This window comes from Cebus imitator, unplaced genomic scaffold (genome assembly GCF_001604975.1).
Source record: "Cebus imitator isolate Cc_AM_T3 unplaced genomic scaffold, Cebus_imitator-1.0 Scaffold11, whole genome shotgun sequence".
NCBI classification, from domain to species: Eukaryota; Metazoa; Chordata; class Mammalia; order Primates; family Cebidae; genus Cebus; species Cebus imitator.
The window spans coordinates 12,108,912-12,125,990 of NW_016107326.1; the positions used below are offsets into that span (position 1 = coordinate 12,108,912).

Below are 17,079 nucleotides of genomic sequence, written 5' to 3' on the forward strand. Positions count from 1 at the left end.
TAAATAACAACTCCTCTTATTTTAGTAACTATTTTCAGAAACAATAGCTTAGGTGCCTTAGAAATTCATTCAGAGGCTTAGAAATCCACATCAACACAGTTCTCACATGTTTGAGTCTGGTCTACATCCATTTACGTGACTAAAACTCCCCTTCCAGACGGATGAAATTCTTTCTGGGACAAGAAGACAAAGGAATACGATGGATTGATAAGCGCAGTCACCCGCGCAGAGAGTTCTCGCGCGATGTTAGGACGCTACCGCCCTGACATCACCGGTTGCCATGGTAGCGCCGCGGCGAGTAAAAGAAGGGCGGTGCTAGACGTTTCCGGCAGAGCGCAGCCGCTGCGGAGGACAAGGGACGCTCCTTCTTCCGCTAGTCTGACTTCTACCAAAATGAGCGGCCTGGATGGGGGCAAGAAGCTCCCTCTCGTCCAAACCGGCGGCCTGGCTGCCCCCGACCATGCCCCAGGAGATCCGGACCTAGACCAGTGCCAGGGGCTCCCTGAAGAAGCCGAGGCGACACAGGTGATGGCGGGTGGGGGCAGCTTGGAGACCGCTGCGCAGGGAGGTGCACCACGGGATCCGGTGGACTGTGGCCCCCTCCTCCGCTTCCCAGTTGCCGGGAGTCGCGGCGGTGCGGCGACCAAAGCCGGGCAGGAGGATGCGCCACCTTCTACGAAAGGTCTGGAAGCAGCCTCTGCCTCCGTGGCTGCTGACAACAGCCATAAAAATGGCTGTCAGCTTGGAGAGCCCCGTGGCCCTGCTGGGCAAAAGGCTCTAGGAGCCTGTGGCATAGGGCGGTTGGGGTCTCAGATGATACCGGGCAAGAAGGCCAAGGAAGTGACGACTAGGAAGTGCGCCATCTCAGCAGCATTGGAAAAGCAGGGAGAAGCAGGGGCGGTGATGGAGGAAAAGAAGGCGGTGCAGAAGGAGAAAAAGGTGGCAGGAGGGGTGAAAGAGGAGGCACGGCCCAGGGCCCCTAAGATCAATAACTGCATGGATTCACTGGAGGCCATCGATCAAGAGTTGTCAAACGTAAATGCCCAGGCTGACAGGGCCTTCCTTCAGCTTGAGCGCAAGTTTGGCCGCATGCGGAGGCTCCACATGCAGCGCAGAAGTTTCATTATCCAAAATATCCCAGGTTTCTGGGTCACTGCCTTTCGAAACCACCCCCAGCTGTCACCTATGATCAGTGGCCAAGATGAAGACATGCTGAGGTACATGATCAATTTAGAGGTGGAGGAGCTTAAACACCCCAGAGCAGGCTGCAAATTCAAGTTCATCTTTCAGAGCAATCCCTACTTCCGAAATGAGGGGCTCGTCAAGGAATATGAGCGCAGATCCTCTGGCCGGGTGGTGTCTCTTTCCACTCCAATCCGCTGGCACCGAGGCCAAGACCCTCAGGCTCATATCCACAGAAACCGGGAAGGGAACACCATCCCTAGTTTCTTCAACTGGTTCTCAGACCACAGCCTGCTAGAATTCGACAGAATTGCAGAGATTATCAAAGGAGAAATATGGCCCAATCCCCTACAATACTACCTGATGGGTGAAGGGCCCCGCAGAGTAATTCGAGGCCCACCAAGGCAGCCAGTGGAGAGCTCCAGATCCTTCAGGTTCCAGTCTGGCTAATTTCCTGTGAGAAGCTTCTGCACAAGTTTCCTTACCACCTCCTCTTGGACCTGTGCTTAGCCAACAGCATGCAGTCTTTCCTCTGCTTTCTCTTCATACTGTGGATTATCTTTTCCTTTGGTTTTTCTGAATCTTCAGTAATCAGTTGCAAGATTGTTGGCTTAGCTGCCTATGCCATTCTTCCTCTGGGCCTTCATGCTTTTCTGCAATGTGTTAACATGTTTCAAGTGCATGGCCTTCTATGGCTTCAATGCCACGCATATGATACTATAGATATACTGTACCATACTGCCTTTCTTTGCATGGCTTGGACCCTATCTGTGACCATGGTCTTCTCCTAGTGTAAGTGGTTGTGTACCACAAAGAATCTTGATACATTTTCACAAATAACTGACTGGGCTTCATACTTTATGCTGGCGGTGTACCTGATGCCCATGTACTTATGGTAAGCTCTTTTGGTTTTGCCACTTCAAGATGAAACTGATATCTTAACCTAGCCATCAACCCACATTGGACATTCCAGATTACCACCAACTGGATCTCAGCTGCCTTCCTGGACTTGTGCCATCCACCCTACTGGTTATCTGGTAGAACAAGCTGGTGGCTGGTGGGTGACTGCTAGGCATGAATAAGGTAATAGATGAAAAGTGTTCTATGTTATCACGTTGGTTTTCCTGTACCTTTGGTTACTCCACATCATGACCAGTTACTGGTGAGTATGAAGCCCACCTCTACGTGCTGTCACCTGGTTGAACTTTGCTCAGGCCACCATTGTCTGCTTCATCAGGAACTATCTGTAGATGTAGCTCCCAGGGAGCACACAGGAACAACCCCTACCACCAGGATGGACAGTCATGTGAGAGTGTCTATAGCAAGGCTGGAACACAGTCTCCTCCAGCTTCGTCTTTTTGACTCCTAGCCAACAAACCATCCTTAATCTGAGCAGCTTCTTTAGGCATTCCCTCTTTTCCCCACCTGCACCCACTCTGAACAAGGCAAAGTTGCCAGTTGGGGCACTGAGGAAGAGATATTTCTGGAATGTGAGACTTGTTATGCCTCTCTCTTTCTCTCTCTATGCCCCTTGTCCTCTCCCTCCTATCCCTTCTTTTCTTCCGTTTTACTCTGAAGCAGTATCAGCTTATTAATAGAAAAGAAAACTGGCAAAGCAGGCTTTTGTTTAATTTGCTCTCTTCTTGATTGTGTTCAGAGAGAAAAAGTTATGATTAAATGGACCCCAGATTTCTTAGTGCCCGCATTCCTCCACCGCACTTCCTTTAGCAAGGTATGAAAGTTTCAAAGGGAGCCATGTAGGTTATTTAGTTATAGGCAGTGTTCTTTTAGGCAGATTTTGACATCCTTATCTCTTTACACCATCCATTCTACCAAAACTTGTGTATTTCTTGAGCTTTTAGTTTGAGAAGCTGGGGAGAGAGAGAAAGGCCTCAGTGATGGGTTTAAGACAGGTCCTGAACAGGATTTGAATGAAGGCAACCAAAACATAGCTTCACTCCACTTTTCTGAAGTTGGAAATTCTTTTTTGGGCCTTGGACTGCTTGGAAATGACCCCAGGGTAGCATTTTGTAGATCAGCCTTCTCCTTTGTACGATTTTTTTACTTCCCTGATGTCCCATGGGTCTCTATCCTACTGCCTGGCTTTCGTGGCCCTCATTTCTCAGCTTCTGCATTTCCTTCCCTGCTCCTAACAAATGAAGAAGCAGGCTGCAGCCTGCATTGTGGAAGGTCTTCAGCCTTCTTGTATGGGGTAAGGGAATGTGTAGCTTCTGTGTGGATTTTCAGGGACAGGTTCCAGGAGGTGAGACAGTGATGCTGTCAGGGCTGTCTTAGTTATGAGGATGTGTGATGGTAAGGACCATCCACCATCACCTTTGTCCGTTTCGGTTTTGAAGGCCTTGCCCTAAGCTCCCTGAGGGTTTAGGAGGTCTGAACACACACAGTGGAGAGGTTAGTCTAGGTTGGGAAACTGAGTAAAAGTCCAGAAGCAGATATGAGCCTGCTGTGAAGTGGGTTTGGAAAGGCCCACAGGAAAGACCCTGCAGGATCAGGGGTGGGAGGGGAGGCCCCTGAGGTGCTCTCCAGGGAAAAGGGGCTAGGGTTTAAATAGTATGCTTGGAGGAGGGTTTTCCTCCAATTTTTCATAAGTCCTTGAATTCACAAGTAGATTTTTGTGAACAAAAATGTAACTCTGGATGCTTTCTTTCGATTATCCTAGGAGTGACCTTTATATGTGTGGAAGATTAATGGTATATGCTCCTTATGTCATTGCTTTTGAGTAAAATCCATTTTCTTTCTCCATTTCAGCCTATGACAAAATTGATGTTTACAGGCCTGCTTTTTGCTTGTAATTGACAACAAGTGCAAAAATACCAAATTTGTGTCCTGTGCAGTATAAAGGCTTCAGTGAATATTCGTTAATATATTAGCTCGTTCTGCTCTCTGTTCATATATGGCTCTATTCTTAGAAATATAATTTGAATGTGATCTTTGAATAGTCTGAATATTTTACAAATTGTTGTTATGTCTTGTGAAAGTAACCTCAAAAAGAAAAATATAACTCTGTTGTCCTGATATTTCTTGCCCTAGTAATGTACTTGATATTTATGTTCCTAAGCAGTGTAAGTACTAGTAGAATTTCTCTGTCAAACTCAGTGATGATCATTAGTACTTTTGTCTTCTCACATGTGCTTGAAGGAAAAATAAAATGTCACTACTGTATTTCTTGTTTTCACCAAAAAATAAAAAAAAAATAAAAAATTCTGTGTTGTCTAGGTTAATTTTAAGGTTGGGAAATCATTAAAGTTATCAAATGATATCAGTAACTATCATACTGAAAGTTAAAAAAAAAAAAAAAGGCAATAGACATCAAACCTCCCAAGATTCTTCATTTGAAAATGGTTAATAAGGAGCCCAACTGCAACTGCATACTCATGAGCATTATTTTTTCTATATAACCAGTGCAGTTTTTGGTGGTAATTGAAACACCATATAGTATCACTTAAAATACTGTTTTCAGTGGAAAACTTATCTATGCACCATCCTTGTTCATTACATTTATATTAACTGTGCCTTCTGAGGTCTAATTTTCAATGAGCTTAAGATAGACCTTTGGAAGAATTATTGTGTATTCTGAGTGCTACTTACATTCTTTTCTTACACCAGTGTGTGGCTTTAAAAAGAATACCAAGAAAATATGAAATAAAATGTCTAGAAACGAGTGATATCAGGTTTCACAATTTCAATTACCAGTAATGATAGTTTTGCTGTATAGCCGCGATTACATGAAGGTTTATTGGATAAATACCAATGCATTTTCTATAGTAGAGAGGGCTTTATGGATGCTGCAAAATCTGTGAAAATGAATTGCCAAGTATTTGTAGCCATCTAAGCAAAAATTTGACATAAATGGCCCCAAATTTCTCATTTGAGTTAGAAAATTAATTAAACATACAGTTAAATAGATGCTGACTCTTGGTGTGATTATTACTTGCAATTTCTTGCTGAGTAGGTTTTTCTAGGGCTGGAGAATTTTAAGCATTAGAGAGTTAGGTTTTCTTTTGCAAGCTCTACATCCATCTTAATCCTAAATTCCCCTAACAATGTTCATTTTACCATTTCAATTCAGTGATTGATTTCTGCATTGTCCAACCCCCTGTTTCAAGCTTTATTATACCTTTTCTATGCCTGTTCTGGACATAATCAGAAAATGTCCTTTTTCCTATGCTTGGTTTATTATCTGCTTTAGTCTAACCAATAGCATTCACTCTACTAGGCTGGTGCCACATATTTGTTACAGATTAGCATGGTTTCCGTTCTGTTTAGTCTAATAAAATTAGGCATTAAATTACTTTCTTAGACATCTTATAGGTTTCATTTACCAACCAATTTGTTCACTGCTATATCCCTGTATAATTTCTTTGTACTGCTTTTTCTTCCTTAATTCTAGACCCTAATTCTTCTTTATGTGGACCTCCAAACCAGTTAAGAGGTTCTCCCATTCTCTGGTAACCTAAGAAGTATTATTTTAGTCTGCTCAGGCCATAATGCCCTGTGAGTAGTGGTGACACTGCGTAATTTCCCTCATCCTCTGACAATTTCCTTGGGCTTCCATTTCTGGGCATTCACTTCAAGCCAGACACTTATAAAAGGCTTCTCTGACCTTATTAGGATCTTCTCTCCATTTCTCTTGGTGCTGCTGCTTTATCTCCAGTTAACTCAAGCATCCTTAAATGTTTTCATCATTAACGAAAACAACCCCTTACCTATATTTAAAATTATTGAGTTCCTGTCCTACAGAATCACTATTTAAGCCTTGGATATTTGATCTTGTTTCAGTAACATATTCCCTGGCTTCACAATCTCCTCAAAAGATCTGAGATATGTCAGGCACTTCCAACTGCACTCTCATACTACTTTGATAATCCTTGTAACGCAAGTTTTATTATTTCCATTTAAATAGTTGAGTAAACAGACGTCCAGAAAGTGAAATTAAATTGACTAAGATGCAAGTCTCAGATTGTTCAGTTTTCTGATTTGAAGCTAGCATATCTTCCACTCTATCACAACCATCCTAAATTTGGCATAAAAATGTTAACAAAAACCCTATTGACATGTGAGTATTAGGCCTCAGTTGAAGGTTATGCTTAATCATTTATGAATGGCCTTTGAGAGGGGTACATTTTATCACTTCATTTAATATAGGACTCCATCCAGTCACAGATTAACGTATGAATTTACTTACGTCATCTTTATGTTTGCTACACATGAATGAAATTAAGTTTGTTCCCTTCATCAAAGGCATTGAACATTTAATGCACCAAAAGGACATTAAATGTTATACTCATGGAATTTAGCTGCTAAGAATTGTAAGGAACCACTGACATTTCTGTTAAATTAAGAGAATATTTATTTTTTAATTGATTAAACTTGGTGATTGCTTTTAATACATTTAGATAGTAATTTACTTCTGTTCTTTATTAAGTTTCATTAAGCTTTATTAAACTTTGATGTTTACCAAGGAAATATCACTACCAAAGTAACAAAAAAGGTAAAAATAATAAACTCGTTTTCTGAAAGAGTCCGTCAACAGGTACGTGGTACAAGAAACTGATTGTCAAGCAGTCTGTGTACTTCTCCAGTTGTCATTGTAAGTAATGACCCAACTTCCCTACAGTCCCAGATATCCCATTTTTCACTAAGTTTACTCAGAGATGACTTTTCATTACTCCTTATCCATTTGGTTACTTCAGCACCAGTGAGGGAAATTTACCAAGTAGTCAAGGTGAACATTTAAACCAGAATACGAAGAAAGAGTAGGCCTGCTTACTGATCAATTTGGCTTCCACGAGGAGCAGACCCATTATATACTTTAGGACTCCTATTATTCTTGGACCTCTATTCTTCTAGGTAAGTTTTATATTACAGCTATTTGTTTTAATATACTTGGCTAAATTATGAATTACTTAAGGATAGAGCCTGTGTCTTCACTTTTAATCTCTTATGTCCTAGCATGATATTGTTGCTAAATTGAAGTACGGTTTTGGGCTGAGAATTTGCCCCAGTCTCGATTTAATATTGGAAGACATTATGTATCAAGTAATTAAAAGTATGATTTTTGAGGATCAAACCTGGGTTCATGTATTTCTCTGTCTCTTAGTAACAGTGTAACGTAGAGCAAGCACTGTATTTAATCTCTAAATTTCGATTTTCCCATCTGTACAATTTAATAGTTATATATATCTCATATAGTTGCTTAGAAAGTAAACAAGATAATGTACATGAAGTAGCCTAGTGAGGAGTCAGCACTCATGACCACTATTTTACCATTATTTCTGAGGATAGTTCTAGAGACCAACAAGAGACACCTTTTTGAATTGATTCTATGTCGACTGGACCATGCCCAGGGATTTTCAAGGGTGACAATAAGATCATACTGTGTGAATTACTTGGTATGCCCTCATGGCTGTAACAAAAACAGTCAAGTGTATTCCAGTCTTGCACCAATCTAGAACCAACTCTCACGATAGTCTTCTTGTGCAAAGATGTAAGGGACTGTTACTCCAAAAATGCAGATTTTAAAAAACTATCCATGTATTTCTAACATGTTCAGTCAAGGTTATTATATCCAGAGAGGCAGTTTGACTTTCCATTTTATGCTGATTTGTTACTAAATAATTATTATAAATGTATTTTCATTCAAACTTCCACTAAAAGTGTGTGTGTGTATTGAAATTATTTTTGGGTATGAACATTGGTGGGGAAATAATACTTGATTTCAGTTTAGAGTTCAGCAAACTCAGAAATTGATTTTAGATTGCAACTCATGGTTCTGTTGAAGTTTTTACTACCTCAGTATTCCAAATACCAGACTCTCACAAAACATTTGGTCACTCAGCCATTCAAATCTTTCCTCTGATGATGCGATAAATAGTGGCCAGCAAAGACAACCACAGCTCCCTTACATCTATTTTTAGGTGTCCTTTAGATTATGAATGTTTGCCTGTATGTGAATATTAAACATGTCTTCTGCTCATTTGTAAGATTTTCTTGCTTCATATAACTTCTTTAATATCTTCTTTTTAATTTTTATGGTGCCACATTTGGATGATTATTTTTAATCTTCATATCCAATCAGGAACACTGGCACTTTTTAGAAACAATGAAATAAAAATTTAAAAAGTCTAATTACAATCTTTCTAATTATAGAAAAAAAATTCATTAGAAGAAATACTGACTGCTAGAAAGGAAGGAAACTTAGAAATAAACTAAGCCTTTCCTTTTAAAAGATGGAAACAAATGAAGCCGAATTCGGTGGTAACTTGTTCAGGGTCTTTAGGTAGAATGATAAAGGGAAGACTAGAATTCTGTCAGCTGAATTCTGCCTCCAGGACCCCTGCCACTACTCAGTGGCCCCAAAAGTGCAATTAATTTCTTATTTTCGAGTTCACATTTTTCATTATTACAGTAGTTTATAGGCATTTAAAGATGTATTATTTGCCATTTACTGAATAAACATGGATAAGGAAAAATAGCTTTATTTTGAAAAGAAATAAGTTATCTGTTTAAAGCATACATGAGATAGCATCTTTCATTTAGTCCTAAGCTTGATTATTTATGCTCATTGTAATATTCCAATGACATTCTGGAAATAAATTTCAAGTATATCACCTATACTTATTGTTAAATATCAAACAAAGCTACTGTTAGGGAAAAATTTCAGTGATTTTTTTTTTTACCTACCCTGAGATACTCATCCCACAGTATACCCGGGATTTATCTGAACATTTACAAATTTTAACAAAATTCTTTTCTTTCCATTGCATGCATCGATATGCTAAATCCTCCACTACAATCCAGGTAAAATAATGACAGTGTTTGAAAACCAGATAGTGAAAATCAGTGTGTTTTCTAATACTGCCCATGACAGATAGAATGAAATTACAGCATAAACAGTAGCCAGGAACAAACATTATTTGGTTCCAAGTATCTTGCGACAAATAGCTACTAATATGACTATACACAGCACATAGAACACAACAGTCCTGGATTGTAGTATACCTGTGCAACCCCTTAAAGCATTTTTTTCTCAAACTTTTTGTTCATTATTATCACCCTTTCTAATTACAGAAATCAAATTCAAATTAAATAGTTTTAACTATAGATTTCTTCCTAATGAGATAAATTAATACTAAGGAATAACATTTTGTTGAATAGGATGATTTTGGAAGTCTACAATCCATATCTAAGATTTTTTTTCACCCCAAGAAACAATTTTTGTCCCCAGTTGAGAATGTAAGGCTTAAAGTTAATTAAGTAAATTAAACAGCCTTTAACATTATTAGAAAAAAACCTAGTGGGTAACAATGGAGGTTGAGACAGTTGACTTCTAGACCATCTCTGTTCCATACTTACTGTATGAACAGAGAAGAAATCATGTCTTTATATTTTCTTGTTTTGGAAAACACAGGAATAGCATAAAACCTCATAGCTGGAAAAATCACTTAATCTCACTGGACTCAAGTGTTCTTGACTATTAATTGAAAGAACTGGTATAGATCAGTTGGTTTTCAATTCTGGCTGCACTTTCCTAGGGCATACAAAAGATAACAATGCTCAGCTATATTTGCCCAGACCAATTAAGCCAGCATTTGGAGGATATGGGCTAGCCAGTGGGTTCTCAAACTATAAGGTAAATCAGAATCACCTGATAAGCTTGTTAAACCACATATTGGTAGGCCCCACCCTCAGAGCTTCTGATTCAGTAGGTTTTGGGTGGGGCCTGCAAATGTGCATTATCAAGTTCTCAGGTAATACTATGCTATTAGTTTATGGACCACACTCTGAGAACCACTGGACTAGGCATATGTGTAAGACTGAGTATGTGTGCATGTGTGTGTGTGTGTCCATCTCCAGATGAATTCTATTCTCAAAACTATTGTATAGAAAACATCAATAAGGTTCTAAGTTCTAGGATACTGAGATTTTAATACAGTAAGAGTTGCTAGACATCAAGATGATATATAGAAAGGAGATCTATGGACAAATATCAACTTCTTGGTCAATTTTCATTAAAAACTCGTTCCTTAAAGCCTTTTACAGTAATTTTTGAAAATTAACTTTTTTTTTAAAACTGCATATATGGGTCTTCACTTCATTTTTCAGTAAAGACAACTTATTTGGTTATCAGTGTGTCATCACTTGATAAGACCAATGGAGGGTTTGGATAGTAGCCAGCTGTTTTGGAATTGCTTGAAGAGAATCTTGTAAATTTGTAGTCCAGAGGTAATTCTGTAGAGAGGAAAATAAAAACAATTTTGATTATTGCACAGGTCTCTGAATGCCTTTCATAAACAAATCAAAACTTGATATTCACTGATAATAAAAGCTATTTTTTAGAGTTGTAAAATTTTAATATTTCTTTTACCCCCCTCAGTAGGTCTCTGTGTAGCTATTATTATATATAAGGTTAAAAATGTGTATAAACCAACCACGATTGTAATGTATATGGCTAATAAATACAAACTTTTACAACAGCTATAAAAATGGCTTCTAGGCATTTAAATGTGAATGAGATAATCACGTCTAACAGAATATCCATAAATAGAGAAACATTACATGAATATAAAAAGGTTTTAAGAGGCAAAGGAGAAGTACCAGGTTATTTTTCACTTCCTATCTCATTTAAAATAATTTAATTTAATTCTTTCTCCCATATCACAGAAAAGGTCTATCAAAGGTCACTTAGGAGGAAGAGTTAGATATCTTTTCCTATTATAATAATGTTTAAGTCAAATCACATTTAGAGATATCTCAGATCATCCCCAGAGCTCTAACTAGTGAGTTTAATTTTAATACTCTCTGCTCAGAAGTTTATTCAAAAATATGAAGGCTTATCTGAATAAAAATTAAAAAGAAATTTCCCAGGCCCTACTTAGAGTATCAAGTCACTGGTGAATGAGACCTAATAACCTTCTTCATAGTCTCAGGAACAGGGTTACTAAGAATAATCTTCAAAAGCTTAGTGAAATAAGAATTTTAATACATACAACATGGCAACTTTCAATTTAAGGAAGAAGAATCTGAGGTTCAAAAAAATTAACTAGACTTCCAATTCTAACTTCAACTAGAAAATCTGGATAAAATATAAATATGAGACTGTAGTCACTGGAGAGCTAAAAAGGCAAGGAAGACTTGAGGAGACACAATTCCCAGGAAGGAGGAACCAGCGGAGACAGGAGTTAACACTCTGCCTCAGCTTTTTTCCTCTGGTGCTGGAATTCTGGCTGGGGGTAGGGGCCACTACAAGCAGCAGAAAAACCAGTAGAGATTTTGGCAGTCTTGCCAAAGACAAAAATTGAGGGGCTAGGAATCCACTGTAAAGGAAGGGTCAGAGAACCGGATTCTGCTGTGTTTTTCCTCAAACCCTTTGCCAAATGCTGAAGGAAACTTGGAAACTAAGAATCCAAGTAGAAAGCATATGCCTGTATAAAGCAGAGTGGATGTTTTCTTTTTTAGGCAGTTTCTTGGTATTGTGAAAATGGGAGATTAAGTTCTGACCTGAGAGAGAGGGGACTTTGTGAGTATCTTAGATGGCAGTTATGTATTTCTGAAAACTAAAAGTTTATAATTATGAAGTGATCTCTCTCATGTGAATCATTATCCCCCTTAATATCTACTTTGTTTCATGTTAATGTAGCCACTCTTCTTTGTTTTTGGTTACTGTTAGCACATCATTACCTCATCCATCTTTTGATTATTTAAACTTTCTGAATCCTTATGTATCAGATATATCTCTTGTAAACCACCTATAATTGGGTATTGTTATTTTTTAAAATTGGCTATTACATGGAGTATTTGGTCACATATATTTAATGTAATTACTTCAGGTTTAAATTAAACATTTTACTAAATCAGTTTGTCTTGCTGATTCTCAATATTCTCTCATCTCCTTTGCTTTCTTTTAGATTCTTAAATTATTTTACATATTAGGTTGGTATATATATCATTACAATTCTTTTGACAGTTATTTTAGAGATTACAACGTACATTTCTGACATCAATACTGAACATACTCTTATCCTTAATTGTTTAATTCTAGCATGTTAGAACATGTTAATTCTAGCTGCCCTACTCTGGCATATATATAAATACCATTTTTGTCAGGCATTTTAATTCTCTATTTATGTAAATCCCATGGGACTTTAATTTTTATTGTTTCAAACAGTTAAGTATTCATTTTTTATTTGTATACTTATACCATATGCTTGTATCATATAGATCCTTCTTGCATCTCCAGTCTTCCAATATCAATTATTTTTAATTTTATCTGGATAACAACGATCTTTATTTCCTTTAGTGCAGGTTTCTGGACACACAGTTTCTCCATTATTCTGTCTAAAAATCATTTACTTTTTTTTGTTGTTGTTCGAGATGGAGTCTTGCTCTGTCACCCAGGCTGGAGTGCAGTGGCATGATCTTGGCTCACTGTAACCTCTACCTCCCATGTTCAAGCAATTCTCCTGCCTCAGCCTCCTGAGTAGCTGGGATTACAGGCACCCGCTACCACACCTGGCTAATTTTTGTATTTTTAGTAGAGATGGGATTTCACCATGCTGGCCAGGCTGGTCTTGAGCTCTTGACCTTGTGATCTGCCTGCCTCGGCCTACTAAAGTGCTGGGATTTCAGGCGTGAGCCACTGCACCCGGCCAATATTTTACTTTATCATTTAAAATGTCTACTGGGTATAGAATTCCATCAAGATGGCTGGGCATGGTTAAATGCATTTTACTAGGCCTGGTGACAGAGCAAGACTGTGTCTAAAAAAAAAAAAAAAAAAAAAAAAACAAAATTTTTAAAAAAAAAAAAAAAAAAAAAAAAGAATTCCATCAAGATTCACATCATTTTCTTTCAGCGATTTAAAGCTGTCATTCTATTGTCTTTGACCCTTCTCTGTTTCTGAGAAGTCAGATGTCAATCTGTTATTCAATCAATCTATATTTGTGCTCTAGACTGCTTTTAATATTTCTTAATTATCTTTGGCATTATCAGTTAACTCTGAATTTCTTTTTTATTCATTTTGTTTCATTTATTTGGGCTTCTTAAACCTTTGGCTTATTTTTTCCCCCACTTTGAAAAGTTTGTGGCTATTGATTTTGGCTTATTCCCTCATCTCCTGGGACTCCAATCACAGATGCCCCTCAGTATCTGCAAAGGGACCCCTGTGGATACCAAAACCTGTGCATGTTCAAGTCAAAATATGGCATAATATTTGCATATAACCTACATACATCTTCCTGTATACTTTAAATCATCACTAGATTACTTATAATATTGAACACAATGTAAATGCTATGTAAATAATTATACTGTATTTTTAAAAATTTGTAACATTTTAAATTGTTGTATTGTGTTTTATTGCTTTTTCCTCTGAATAATTTTTATCCACAATTGGTTGAATCTGCGGATGTGAAACCCAAGAATACAGAAGGCTGGCTGTATAGAAATCTTATTTCTTCTCAGTATATCTTTTATGTCTTGGCCTCTCTTCTGTATCTTTTATGATTTTTTTCTTATTGCTTCATTCCAAATATTTTCTTTTGACTTAATTTCCAGTGCACTAAGTCACTTTTCCTTTGTGTCTAATTCGCTGTTAAACCCATCTGTTAAGTTCTTAATTTCATGTTTTAAATGTTTCAATTCCAGACTCTCCATTCTTTTCATAGTTTTTAATCTCTACCAAATTTCTCGTTCTTTCCTTTTGTGTATTTGACTATAATAAACATGGTTATTGTTGTTAGTGTGGTCTCATATCTTTATGTGCCCAGCTATTTTCCATTATGTGCTGAATTCTATATGAATTGTTTTTAGAAATAATTTGAGTCCTAGAATGATGTTACCTTACTCAAAAGAGAATCTATATTTGTTTCTACCAGGTGTGCAGGGGCACTAATAATCTGGAATCTCCTCAATTCAGTTTTAAGTATTCAGCTGATTTCAAGCTGAGTTTTAGTTCCTATGAAAATGGAGATTTCTTCTCAATTTATTCTTATGTTAAAGTAAAGCCCTTCAGGGTCTTAATATAGAGAGAGTTCACCAGACCCACCTCTCCTTGGGCAGGCCTTCTCCTCCAGTTCCTACTCCTGTAGATTATGAAGTTATTGAAAGGCCCACTCACCCTCTTTGGTGCCCTCTTTGGAATCAGCAAATACCCACGGGGAAAAGCAGCCTCAAATGCCACGTTCACCTTACTGGGCCTCCTTAGCAGCTTGTCCTGGTATAACTCTTCCCTAATTTTATAATATGCCTCCAAGCTGACTTAAAAAACGTTGAACTTTTGTAGTTGTCTCCCACAGAAATGCTGGTCCTAATTACCTAGGTTGCCATATCTAGAAGATATTTTCCCCAGAGATAAATCAATGTTGTGGGAAGATTTCTTTTTCTTAAATACAAAAATTCTAGTACTGGTCATTATTGGCTACTAACAGGTGAAGTTTTACAGGTATTTTCCCCCTTACCTGCAATTGCTTCAATACTTGGAATTGCAATAGTGCTGTAAGTACTGATTCTCTTACAAGACCATGTATAAACCAAGGAGTCTTCTGTATTTTCCAGTCCCAAAACTGAATCAATAAAAAAAGAGCCCCATTTTTTAGATGAAGTATTTAGAGGCTTTGCCTTTGGTCCCTGAAACAAGAGAACAGAATAATTAAAATGGTGATTAATGTTCAATCTCATAATTTTTTTGTCTATTAAGTAAATAAAAACTTTGAAACCCTGTAGGAATCTACAAATAGGCTTTGGGCAGACATTACATTTTTGGAACAGGAATAATATTCCCTCCTTATTATTATCCTTTATTTTAAACAGAAACTAGATTTTTATATGGCCAATTGGTTATTATCTGAAAACTAGCCCAAACAGAACAACCCAGAATAGTAATTACTTCCCTACAATGAAAATAATTCTCTAATTCTATTATGATGATGACATCTAAAGGATAGTTAAAACACAACTTGTTATAATTTTCTTATTTAGTATTTACTTTTCAGAAAGGAATGAAGATGGCATCATTATTGCTTTCAATATAAATAGAATATGAAGTCAATAAAATTAATACAAAGTTTCAAATTATTAGTCATTTTTAAAAAATATGATGGTATTCAGCCTGACCAGGATAATTTTGGAGTCATATAGTGTAAAGATACTTTAACTTTCAGACACAAAATTTTTTCTTTCAAGGAAAGAACTACAGGGAACACTTACCTCATATTTTCCTTTCTTCTCTAGAGGCTCTGACTCCTCAGGCCTCTGACTCCTTGCGCCTTCATCCCCTCTGAGTTCTTCCAGGATGAGGACTGTCTCCCAATTACTATAGTGACGAGCTGGGAAAATATCTGAATGCATGCTGTCACCAAAATAAACAACCTGTAAGAGACAACAGATGCTGTTTGAGGCATAGAATTGTGAAAGAGATTGGCATTTATTTCATATAAGGAAGAAGAAAATTTCTCAACAGCCATCAGAGTATGACAACTAAAAATTGCATAAACATCTTAAACTTCTTTGAATAACCTCACAGGTGACCATCAACTTATCTTATTTGATTTACTGGGTGCCAGATTTGTCTTAAGAAGTTATACAACACATTCACAGGTGGAAGAGAGCATAAAGTGAAATAAGTGATTTTATTCAATTTTCCTAAAGAATTGAACTTATATGTTTACATATATGTTTACAATTATTAATAAAATGGCCCCTGCAGTTGAAGAGCTGGTGAGGTATTAGACAACTTGTTATAGTAAGTTAGAAATAATTAAAAGTGTAAATCGCAACCACTTTTCAAGAGTTTCTAGGCTCAACCCCAAATCTGCTGAAACAGAATACTATATGTGAGAGTGGAGTTGGGCATGTAGAATCTGGAAAGTTCCCTAGGTAGTCTGAGGCAAAACTCCATTGACTGAGTCCATACCTCTCAATTTTCAGACGTGAAAACAGAGTTAAGGGATATGAGAATCAGCATCTGCAAGTCAGACTGCTCCATCCATTAACCCTCAGGAGTCCCCAGGGGACTGTGACATGGTGACAGCCAATGAAGCAGGGCTCTGTTACTCCATGATCTCTCAGCTCATGGAAATTCTGGTACACTTTTTCTTTAGAAGAAAGGGCTCTGCTGTTAGAAATGTACCAACGTCCAACATCAACAACGTGATTATGTTGTCAAAAACAAGAGTATCCTTAGGCTAGTCTGTGGCATAATTTCAGTTGTTTTACATATAAAAACTTTTTGGATGGATTGTTATCAGGATAACATTCCACAGGCATCCTACACACCCATACCCTCACTAAATCTGTGGTGCCCTGCTTGGAATCCTTGTTCTTCTCTATCACGGACAGACAGCTTTGACATTGATAAAGGCAAGCCTTAGTTAAACAGATTTAAGAGGAGAGATTTGGCAGATAGGCAGAGGCAGATAATTTCCCCCATAGACGAATAAGCTGAATGCACTGAGAATAGTTTTAGTTCACAACTGCTTATGTTTGCAAGTGGGTGCTGAGGACTCCTCCGCAACTGGAAAATACCTTGGGTTCAGGTTTGCCAGTCATTTTCTTCAGAAGTTCATACAGGTGGACAGCGTTTCCTTGGGAGTACCAGCCAGGTTTATCCAGAGATGGCAGTGCCTCCTGTTCCTCATCATTCTCTGAAAATACAGTTTGACAATCATATACTTTTTAATCAAGTGAGAGTAGCCAGTTGGCCATATCACACGTAGGGCATGGCTGCAGAACATGTACAAACGAGAACCTGGTCAGGGGAGGGAGCTGGCATTCAGTGGCACCTACCATATTATAAGGCCCTTATAGGTATATACTTTTAAATCCTATGGCCTTATTAATTGGGGAAAATAAGGTTCAGGGAAGTTATTTTGCCCAGGA

The 17,079-nt window shown here is 37.8% G+C and overlaps 2 protein-coding genes across 4 annotated transcripts in view; one reads left to right on the top strand and one right to left on the bottom strand.

The window, feature by feature from the left end:
• Nucleotides 1-266: 266 nt before the first annotated feature.
• TSPYL4 (TSPY like 4) lies at nt 267-4,407 on the top strand. The gene has a single exon (XM_017497513.1). It carries the CDS (start codon nt 394-396, stop codon nt 1,630-1,632), a length of 1,239 nt encoding a protein of 412 aa, XP_017353002.1. The 5' UTR covers nt 267-393; the 3' UTR covers nt 1,633-4,407.
• A 4,214-nt stretch (nt 4,408-8,621) lies between these two features.
• Nucleotides 8,622-17,079, bottom strand: part of NT5DC1 (5'-nucleotidase domain containing 1) — a 144,465-nt gene continuing 136,007 nt past the window's right edge. Inside the window, exons 9-12 of one of the 3 annotated variants that reach the window (XM_017497499.2) lie at nt 16,726-16,844; nt 15,409-15,570; nt 14,661-14,829; nt 8,622-10,434 (exon numbers count right to left, since the gene is read on the bottom strand). In XM_017497499.2, the coding sequence (XP_017352988.1) occupies nt 10,319-10,434; nt 14,661-14,829; nt 15,409-15,570; nt 16,726-16,844 (566 nt within the window). In that variant the 3' untranslated portion in view covers nt 8,622-10,318. The remainder of the gene's footprint in view (nt 10,435-14,660; nt 14,830-15,408; nt 15,571-16,725; nt 16,845-17,079) is intronic. The other 2 variants (XM_017497506.2, XM_017497509.2) reach the window with 2 other exon arrangements.

Coding starts and splice junctions, on each gene's coding strand:
- TSPYL4 (XM_017497513.1), top strand. CDS start 394: ATGAGCGGCCTGGATGGGGGCAAGAAGCTCCCTCTCGTCCAAACCGGC.